The sequence below is a fragment of the Fukomys damarensis genome, unplaced genomic scaffold, assembly GCF_012274545.1.
Source record: "Fukomys damarensis isolate Sample0158 unplaced genomic scaffold, DMR_v1.0_HiC HiC_scaffold_16, whole genome shotgun sequence".
Lineage (NCBI taxonomy): Eukaryota > Metazoa > Chordata > Mammalia > Rodentia > Bathyergidae > Fukomys > Fukomys damarensis.
The window spans coordinates 23,363,046-23,374,264 of NW_022900928.1; the positions used below are offsets into that span (position 1 = coordinate 23,363,046).

The 11,219-nt window shown below is 37.5% G+C and overlaps 1 protein-coding gene across 1 annotated transcript in view; it reads left to right on the forward strand.

Annotated features, from left to right (window-relative positions):
• The first annotated feature begins 6,608 nt into the window (after positions 1 to 6,608).
• LOC104865874 (olfactory receptor 52N2) overlaps positions 6,609 to 11,219 on the forward strand; it is a 7,166-nt gene continuing 2,555 nt past the window's right edge. The window contains exon 1 of the mRNA XM_010629634.3: positions 6,609 to 7,538. Coding sequence (XP_010627936.3) covers positions 6,609 to 7,538 — 930 coding nt within the window. The remainder of the gene's footprint in view (positions 7,539 to 11,219) is intronic.

An 11,219-nucleotide genomic window follows, 5' to 3' on the forward strand; every position in this document is an offset into this window, starting at 1 on the left:
GGTCACTGACTGCTATCCTATCTTCTATATCTGAAACTCTATCTTCGCAATCTTTTATTCTGTTGCGTACACTTTCAATAGAGTTTTTAATCTCCTGGATATCTGTTTGAATCTGTTTTATGGATTCCATTTCTTTCCTCTGTTGGGCATTCATTGTTTCCATTTCTTTCTTATGCTGAGTCTTCATGGCTTCTATCATAGTCTTGCACTCAGCTATTTTTTTGTCAGTTTCTATTCTAGAGTCTCGAATCATGACTTCCATTTTGCTCATCATCTCTCTGGTTAGCTGGGAAATTATTTCTGATTTGAATTTTTCTAGAGCCTGATTGATCAGTTTTGTTACTTCCTGTGCTATGGGTCCAGGGAGTCCTGTTGATTCACTATCAGACTTTTCATCCTCATTTGTCCTATTTGCTATGGGTGTACTGGAAATCTGTCTTTGTGTCTTGCTTAAGTGTTTTCTCATTTTTATTTTTATTGTTGAGTTGTCCTTCTTTAATTTCTGGGTATTACTTAAATCTTCCTAATATAGTTGCGTTTTAGCTTTTGAGTTTCTAATGACTCATAGACATCTTCATTTTCATAATATCAGAGAAAACAACTCTTTAAATCAATCACCACTCTTTGTCCCAACTGATACATTCAGCAGCCCAATAGGATCAGGCACAGCTTGCAAACTGACCACTTGTGGTATTCATTATGTATCACCTTTAACTCATGTGAATTAAATTAATTTCAGGAAGCAGCCCATAGTATGTTTGCAGTGAATATGCTTTTCAATATGGCATCTTTACCATTTAGGATGGGGGGGTTCGACTTAGAATGAGAGGATTAGATAAGTGAAAGATTTAGAGCAGGTTTGAAGTGAATCCAGAGGCTGTAGAATTACCTTACTATCTTTACAAAGCTATTAACTTCAGGGGCGATAGACAGAGTGCAGGAATAAGGACAGGAATATATCCCCTTAACAGTAACAGGCACTTGCCTTCCCTTGAAGGTACAGAGCCATGAGTGAGGTAAAATGACTGGAGAAAAGAACATAAAGAGAAACCCCTCCTAAAAATGAAAAATAATAGAAGAAGAAGTCTGAGTTATTCAGGAGCTGGAATAAAAAGGGAGATGAGAGACACTATGGTGGAGCAAGAGACTGAGTTGGAGAGAGAGGACAGAAAAAAGAAAGAAATTTCAGGGTGGAATGAGGAAAAAAGAGAAAAGAGAGAGGGAAAGAAAAAGAATTTGAAGGTCCTCTTTCAAGCTATCTCTGATCTCATATTATACCACATGCACAGTCATATGCAGAACCCAATCCCCTGGTCTTAGCTAGCCAATGGCTGTTCCTCACGACTGAGAATGAACACAATCTACAAGGCCTAACTTTAGTTTCCTTACCCTCAGGGTTGAACTCCACTCAGTTCTATTACAGGTTTCCCCAGCCCTTTCTTTAAAGATGTTCAAAGTTGGGAGCTCAGAAAACTATCCTTCATGGGAACCTATGCCTCTGCAGAGTTGGTCTAAGGACTGGCCCGATCAGGAGTTTTGAGAACGGGGGGATAATCACAAGATCCCAGTAATGGCGCCCGCATGGCTACCTTCCTTCCTGGGTCTGTTGTCGAGCAGGCCGGCAGCTTGTGCGCACGCCGCCGGGTGATCGCAGGCAGGCAGCCATCACATAAGTCTTTAAGAAAATTGTTATTCATGGTTATCTCATGCTGGCTTCAAATGTACCTCTTATCACAGTAGCTGGAGGACAAGAGAAAGGCAGATAACTGAGTCATTACCATAAATATCCTAGAAGACTTGTACATCCAGAAGGCATGAATATATACACCATGAAATAACAATGAATAGCAGTTACATGAAACACTTTATCCTTTAATTTTGTCTTGTACCAAGAGCATTTTAAATAAAACCTTATTGTTTTCTCATATAAAATTTAGCCACTTGACCATGACCAATATATACATATCACAATAATATGTTTAGTAATATATTTTCCATAAGGCTATGGAAATTATTGGGGTCCTCTTTGTGAACAAAGGCTGGAATAAAATTTTTTCCAAGCAGCCATTCCTTCATTTACCAAGAGTCCTGTCCAGTAGTTTTCCTAAGCCCAAGAGTCTAATTATATTAACAAATTTTTAGATGACCTATGAGAGCCAGATTGTAATAATTAACACATTATTTTGACCAATGAAAGATTCCTGAGTTATTATATATAGACAACATTATGTACTGTATTTGTAAAACCAGTTGACATTATTTGGATAATCTGGCAACCTGGGGGAAGCATAGTTTTCTAGAAGCTGATGTGAGTTACAGGAGAACATCTTTAAAAATCCAAAATGTCAAAAGAAAAAAACCCTTAAACAAAATAGCTATACATATTGTAATAAATTGAACAGACAGATACATACACATAAGACAACTTGTTTATAAGCCAGAGTGCACTCAGATGTATTTGGCCAAGTTGAATTTTAATAGCTTTTATATTTTGTAGGTCTGTGATTACAAAAAGACTAGTCAGAACTTTGTAGATCAATTAACAGAGATCTCCTATAATAAGAATCAAAAGGAATAAAAAGCTTCTACACCTGTGAAAGCAAAAATAGTTTTAAAATGGGCCCTAAACTGACGGTTTATCTGACTGAAATACACAGCTACACAGGCTTTGAGAGTTTTAGGATTAACCCTAGACCAATTTTCTGTGTGGCCCAGAAATAAGTGAAGGTCAGCTTTACTCTGAAAGAGTTCTAGGAAAGGGAAACTCACCATTCTGGAAGATTTGTCTTGAAATCCAGCAGCCACAGAGGAGGGAAATGCTTTGAAATAATACTATTAACTGTGTTATTTCTCAGAGGCAGAGCAGTGGAGAAGGGACAAAAGAGTGCCTTTAAGTATGGCACAAGGACTAAATCTTAACCATCTCAGGTATAGAAAGACATTTAAGATCAGGAGCTTTTTTATGGTGGATCTGCAATCCTTAGCAAAGCACATCCCTAGAGACAAAAGCTATGATTGACTCCAATTGTGCTGCCAAGCATAAAATCACTCCAATAATCAAAGAACCTGAATGGCTGCTTTTTGCTTCTGAAAGGAATGAAAGTGTTCTAACTATATTGTTTAGAGCTTTTCTTTTTAAATAAATTATTTTTAATCTATAATATCTAATTTATGACTTAAATACCCTACAAGCTGTTGAGCAGCTCCCTGATCTTATAGAAACACCCCTAAGCCATGTCTTAACTTCATTAACATACAAATTGAAGTGGTGTCCTGTAGGTTAGCAGAAGTAATTATCTGAGCTTCTGGAATGTGGTCTGGGAATCAGGTTCCCAGGTTAAGATATGGCTGTCTTTCGCATTTTTCTATAGGATGATAGATGGGTCACACAATCTCACTGTATCCTACTATCTAAAGGTGACACAAGCCTATAATTTTTAGAAATCTTCTTAGCTATTTTAGGTTCTTGGGCTGTGGAGAGGAAAGAATCAATTTAATTCTTTCTTCCCCCAATCTTTGGGTTCCCTTAGATATAATACCTCAAGACTGCAAAGCTGTGCCTTAGACCTAGAAACATTATAACCTCTGTTAGAAAATTCAGCAGAACACAGGGTTCTTGGCTAGAAACCTCTTCTGAGGGGGCACATAGTACTATGCCATCTACGTATTGCAAGACTGACTTGAAAAAAACCATAATATTTCCTTTTATCAAATCAGGATCTAGAGATGTCCTCATCTCTTTCTGATAAATAGTTGGCAATTTAAAATAACTGAAGGACTTAGTTCTCATATTTCTTAGACCTGTAAGAATACATGCCTAGTGTGAAAAGCTATAATAGTACATAAGATCCTAATGAGATAAATGACAATGTGAAATAGGGAGAAAAGGGCTAAAGGTGTAGGGAAAGTGGGAAGGGTAGGGGAAAGATAATAAGGGAAAAGAAAAAAATATAAGAAAATGGAAATGAAGTGTTTGTAAAGGGGGAGGGGGAGAGGAGTGAAGGGAGGGCAGGGACAAGGGGAAAAAATGAGAACCAAGATCTGTCATGTAAAGGTACAAGATCCCAGTAATGAGTGTAACTATACTGTATACCTAAAATGTACCAATAAAGTCAATGAAAAAAATAAAAGAATACATGCCTGAAAATGTCTTCTATTTTAATCTCCTATCTAATTGTCAGGCCAGTAGGGGTCCTGTATAGGAACTGCTTGTGTTCCAATAGAAACCACTTGTTCCCCTGGCTGCCTATCTTTTGAGCTTCCAAAATTAAGATGACATTTGTCTCTAAAAGTAGTACTACTTGTCTCTCATTAAAAACCAGTATTTGATTTAAGGGCAACATTACATCTTTCTAATATAGTCCATAGGTCTGAGTAGGTTCTCTAAGAACCTCAATGTACATATCAGGATCATTCAAAAGCTTTATTAGGTCTCATTTAATCTGTCTTAGATCACTGAGAAAGACGCATGAATGCAGGTAATCCCATATTTGCCATTTACTTCCTGCAAGGAATGTTGTCTTTGAGGGACCTGAACAACTTAACTAACTTAACTATCTACCCTTTACCAGCATGTGATCTTATCTTTCTCAGGTAACTCACATCCTTACTCCAGTAAGTACTGTCAAAGTACAAGTTACAAATGACTTCAGCTACAACAATTATGTTTAGAAAAGTATTACTAGCAAATCAAGGAATTCAAACCACTGCTTTGAAAGATTTGTTTTTTTATATTTATCTAGAGGTCTGTCTTACTAGTAATAGAGAGAGCAGTTTAAACCTGTAGCTCAACTCTTAACGGAGACTTTAAGAAAGGGCTCTGATGGCATCATTTCAGATCACTCAGAGAAAGGTTATCTGCTGATCATTGACAGAGTTCCCCTGTCACCTCACAGAGGAGTCCAGATGGGACAAGATGTGGAGATTTTCTGCTGATTACCCAGATGGGATGTTGGGAACTAGTTTCTTTTGAGGGACCTTTGGGTTTCCATCAGAGAGTAACCTTGGCCATGACCCCTCAGTTGTCACCTCAGTTTCCACCAGTTGCACACAATCAGAGATCTGTCTCCAAAAGGAACCCAATTGCCTATGGGAGTGGGGATTCACTGCTTTGAGAATGGCAGTTGCCGTAAAGGCAATTACTAGCTGGTAGAGTAACAACCATTTGTTTACAATTCTGTAAGGGACAGATAAAAGCCTGAACTGTCTTCATCTGAGACAATTTCATAAGACACTCATTTTACAGCATTTTGAAGCAACTAAGTGCAAATGCAACACACAAAGCAAGAATAAAACATAATTTAACAAAACAATGCATAAGAAAAATAAGAAATTTGCAAACATTTAAAACACACAACTTAAAATTAAGACACTTTTAAAACAAAAGCTGAAACAAAGGCCATAAGAATTTATATGAAACAAAAACCAGAATCTATGAAACAAATGAAAGCCTGCCTATGAAATAAGTTACAATGTATGAAGCAAAAAGACCAAAATTAAAACCTATGAAAGAAAACTCTCACCTCTGACCAGTAATCTCGGTGGAAGACCTCCAAAACGATATAGGGGGAAGAGATGTAACTCCCAAACCTGCTAGATATCCAAAACACAAATTCATGTTCTCTAAAATTGAAAAACGATTTCTAGGAACAATGGAGCTTAAGAGTAGGAAAAATTTACTGGGGGAAAGAAAGCTTCTGTCTAAGAGAGACAGAAGGGGAACCAAAATGTGGGTTGCCCCTACTTCAACACTTTTGGGATGAATTATAGAGCCTTTCCAAATTTTGGGAAAAGTTTTTATTGTATAATGTTTGCATTCATTTTCTCAACTTTGAGAAATTATGAGGAGTGTGACACTCATAATTTAATCAGTTGAAGATCATTTCCTTTTAAAGTTGACTTCCCTAGAGTTGAGCTTTTGAACTTCTCTTTCAATTTTCCCTATCCTAAAACACACTGTGACACTTCAGTTAGAGCAGGCTGAACAGCTCCATTTAAAATATATAAATATTAGGGAAGGCAGGGATAAGGGGAAAAAATGAGAACCAAGACCTGTTGTGTAAAGGTACAAGATCCCAATGCTGAATGTAACTATACTCTATACCTAAAATGTACCAATAAACTCAATGAGAAAAAAATATATATATATTAATATTAATCAAAGTAAGCCTGACATCATGAAATGATCTAAATTGTTGTAGAAAGCAACCCTAGCAGTTAAAGAGTCTTGATTACTGTTAACATTTAGTAAGCATTCACTATGCACAATTTTGGTACTGAATAATCCTGAAAACTTTCTGGTGTTATACTTATTTTCTCCTTTCAGATCAATAGAATGGAGGCATAAAGTGGTTAAATAACTTGACAAAATCATATGCTATATTAAGGAGGGAGCATTAAATGGAATAGGAACTTAGTGTAATTACAGAGGAATTTAATCACTTCTATTTCAAAGTTCTTTCAGGAAACATTAGTTTCTCTTTTTTCTTTATTATTATTGTTATCATTTTTATTTGGCCTCACACCCTCTAAATACCATTGATTTAATTTATGGTCCAGGAAATTGCCATTGGGAAAGAACATAAAATGTTCTGCTGCTGTCACTCAGTATGTCTGGAGCCAACAGCTCCAGCCTGACCCCAGCTTTCTTCATCCTGAATGGTGTTCCCAGCCTGGAAGTCGCACACATCTGGATCTCCCTCCCATTCTGCCTCATGTACATCATTGCCATCCTGGGGAACTGTGGCCTCATCTACTTCATCGGCCATGAGGAGGCCCTGCACCGGCCCATGTATTACTTCCTGGCCCTGCTCTCCTTCACGGATGTCACATTGTGCACCACCACTGTACCCAACATGCTGTGCATCTTCTGGTTCAGCCTCAAGCAGATTGACTTTAATGCCTGCCTGGCCCAGATGTTTTTTGTCCACATGTTGACTGGGATGGAGTCTGGGGTGCTCATGCTCATGGCCCTGGACCGCTACGTGGCCATCTGCTATCCCTTACGCTATGCCAGCATCCTCACCAATCCTGTCATCGCCAAGGCTGGTCTTGCCACTTTTGTGAGGAGCGTGGCACTCATAATCCCATTCACTTTCCTCACCAAGCGCCTGCCGTATTGCCGGGGCAACCTCATCCCCCACACTTACTGCGACCACATGTCTGTGGCCAAGGTCTCCTGTGGCTATGTCAAGGTCAATGCCATCTACGGTCTGATGGTAGCTCTCCTGATCGGCGTCTTTGATATCTGCTGCATCTCCGTGTCTTACACTATGATCCTGCGGGCTGTAGTGAGTCTGTCCTCAGCAGACGCTCGTCATAAAGCCTTTAGCACCTGTACCTCTCATATTTGTGCTATTATAATCACTTACGTGCCTGCTTTTTTTACTTTTTTCACTCACCGGTTCGGTGGACACAATATTCCCCACCACATACATATCATTGTGGCTAACCTTTATCTACTATTGCCTCCTACCATGAATCCAATTATTTATGGAGTCAAAACCAAGCAGATCAGAGAAAGTGTATTTAAGTTTTTAGTTGGAGAAAGATTGGCTTTGCCTAAAACAGATGATGCATGAAATAGATGTCTTGGAGTGGGAAGAAGGTAGTGAAGAAGAGATTTCTAAAAGATGTGAGTAACAGGTTATTGTCACTATGATACATAATTTTTTTCTGAACTCTTACAAGTACATGTTATGAAATATTTCTTGTGAACAAAGACCGCCAAAGTAGAACATTCAGAGCCAAAATGATAACCTAACTACTCCTTATAATTTTGTATTTTTCTGCAATGTTACAGAGTAATATGTCCAGTGAGACTAGCAATATAATAAAGTGAAGACTAAGGTCGATCTATACCCTGTGTGTACAAAGAGGAGGCTGTCATAACATGAGCAAGCACATCCTCTCCATTAAGACAATTTCTACCTGGGCTGGGCATTTAGTTTAGTGGTTCTGCCACCTGCCTTGCAAGCGCAAGGACCTGAGTTTGATCCCTGGTACCAAAAAAAAAAAAAATTCTACCAGGTTAAATGCATTTTTGACATGGATTCAGTGTTGCAATTTTCTATTACCGATTAGAACTCACTGAATTTAGATGGTTTCTGACATCTACTGATTTTGTTTGTTTCATTTTGAAAGGCTCTGTAACATCAAAGAACGCTATCATTGTGGGAACATCATTTAAAATGGATAGGAAAAATGTAGTTGTCATATTAATAACCAAACAGACAAGTATATTAAGTTACCAGTATATTTAATAATTTATTTATTCACTCACTTTTTCATCTCTCATTTTGAGATTGTAATTCATTTAATGTTTTTATGTATACTTTGAATTTAATGAGAGGGGAGCAGATTTTAATATGATAGAGTTCCAGGCTTTTGGATACTGAAAAATCTAGACACTGTCAGGAATTCATGAGATGAAACATGTATGAAAAAAGAACAGAGCTACTAAAAAGTGGTTACCAGGTAGAGGAGACAAAAGTTAGTAGGAAAGACTCAGTGGAGAATTTTGAAATTAGTCCCCAGGCTTAAATACTTTGTATGTCTAACTAGACTTTGACAGAACAAGGCTTAATCTTAGAAAGATTAGACTTAATCTGTCTGAATTTCAGCTCACACTTTCACCACAGGATATATTGAGCCAGATAAATATTCTAATAAAAAAGCATGTAGCTTGTTTTTAATATATACTAACAATTCAATAAATTGTGCTGTTTTCAATTTGCATTCAGTCTAAATATCATAGCTTGTGGAGAAATCTTTCCAGTTGTACAAGCAATAGAAAATCAGTTTTCCATAGAAAAACTTTTATGACGTCTCACAACTACTTTGTTACTATTAGCCAACATATTTTTCTTTGTACCTTCTATGATGTGCCTGGATCCATCATGTGCTGAGAAATATAATTGGTCACAAAATTCCTAATGAATTTCTAATCTAGTAGAGGATATGACTCCTTAATGAGTGCTATAAAATGATAGTAAGTCAACTGGACACCATCACCCACTAAAACTGGGAGAACGCTCAGTGGTATCTATCTGAGGTACTGAGTAAAGACTTTACGTGAGAGGTAGGATATGAAATAAATCTTGAATTACCTGGGAGCATTCAAGAAAGCAGATGATGATTGTTGGAAAAATCAATATGTGAAAAATATTGAGGGTAATAAAATAGGGTCTTGTTTATGTATCCAAATGTTTTAGAAAGGAGGAGGTACAAAAGATGTGGCTAGGGAGGTAAACACAGGCTCTGCCAGGTGCTTTGCTTGTGTATTGGCATCACACCAGGCCTGCAGGTGCTGCTCTTCACCTGTGAGAGATAGCAAGCATTTAGCGTGACCCTTGGCTGCTAAGCAGTTGTAGCCCATTGGTCACTTTCCTGAGCTTCTCAGATTTCCAGCATAACCTCTGCCTCTTAAGACCGTCTCCCTTCTTTTCTTCTTCTCTAGTTTTCTTTTTCTTCCTCTTCCTCTTCCTCTTCTTCCTCCTCCTTCTTCTTCTTCTCAAGGCATTCTTGTGTAGACAGGAGATTTCTTATGTAGTGCACTCTAATTACTTTCTTACGAAGTGTTCACTCTTCTCTCTCTCACACACAAAATGGTTTCATGATTACAATAACAGCAAAACATATATAATATTTATTTTCTAGATACTGTTTCAAGAATTGTATGCTTATTTATTCTCAAGAGCAGTCATAGGGCCAAGGATCTAGTTCAGTGGTTACACTGCCTGCCTCTCAAGCTCAAGGACCCGAGTTTGATGCCTGGTACGAAAAACAACAAAAAACAAAAAAAAACAGTCAAAAAGATGTACTAATTTATGCCTATATTATTATAACTAGATGGTCTGACAAAATGGGAGATTAATAACTTAATGAAAGTCACATTTCCAGCAAGTGATAAAATTTGGATTTAAATCTAGGCAACTTGGTTTCAGTGCCTTTAATATTATTGCTTAGAATATATTGTATAATTTGTATAAGCAACTTAAAATGTAGAGTATCTAGCATACTTTTAAATGGGCCTAGAGCCGGGCATGGTGGTGCATGCCTATAATCCCAGCACTTGAGAGGCTGAGGCAGGAGGATGGCTGTGAGTTTGAGACCAGTCTGAACTACATAGTGAGTTCCAGGTCAGTTTCAAATACATAGTGAGACCCTGTCTCAAAAAACTGCCCCCCCCAAAATGGGCATAGTGCAAAGTCCCTGGTTATGACCCTATCATGGCTGAAGTGATGGATCTTTGCAGTGAATGATTCATCAAAATAAAACGATCTGCTATCAGACCAAGGGTCTTACACAGTATTCCACATGTGCTCATCTTCCGACAACTGTACAACATTTTTGCTCTTTTTCTAACTTATCTCAACCAATTTCTCCTACAAAGAATCTGAGAAGCACTCTGAGCAATTAAATATGTTAGATAGTAGCCTCTGGATTTATTCCCACTGAGAATGGGAACATTAATCTCTTGCTAAAAGGTCTCTATGTTAAAAATATCTATCCTGGCCACCATGTATCTTACTGCACTCCAGTGCTCCCAGTTATCTCTATTTTGTTCTTGGTATCTTTCATAGATAATATTCCTTTTCATATTAATTTACATGCATATTACATTTAGTGATTATTGGGTACCTTCCCCAAATCCACTGTTTAGATTTTTTTTCTTTTCATTGAGGTTATTGGTACAATCTAGGTATACAATACAGTTACATTCATCATTGGGATCTTGTACCTTTACATAATAGGTCTTGATTCTCACTTTTCCCCTTGTCCCTGCCCTCCCTTCACACCCCCTCCTCATTTACAAATACTTTATTTCCATTTTTTTAGTTTCTCATATTTTTTCCCCTCCCTTATTACCTTTCCCCCACCCTTCCCACTTTCCCTACACCTTTAGCCCTTTACTTCCTATTTCACATTATTAATTATCCCATTAGGATCCTGTGTACTATTATAGTTTTTCACACCAGAGAAACTATTCAGTATTTCAGTTAAAGAAATCTCTGTATGAACATTAAAAATAGGGAATCCTAAAATAAAACTAAAAAGGAAAGTAAAAGAGAAAAGGCAATGATGTAACATTAAAATAATCCTTAATTCTGGAGATGAAAATGGTCCCTGAACATGTTTAAATTGCTTCTCGCTCTTATAGTCTTATTCTTTTTTTCATTATTTAGAGAATACTTTATTAGTTTCTGTAATCAAACCCA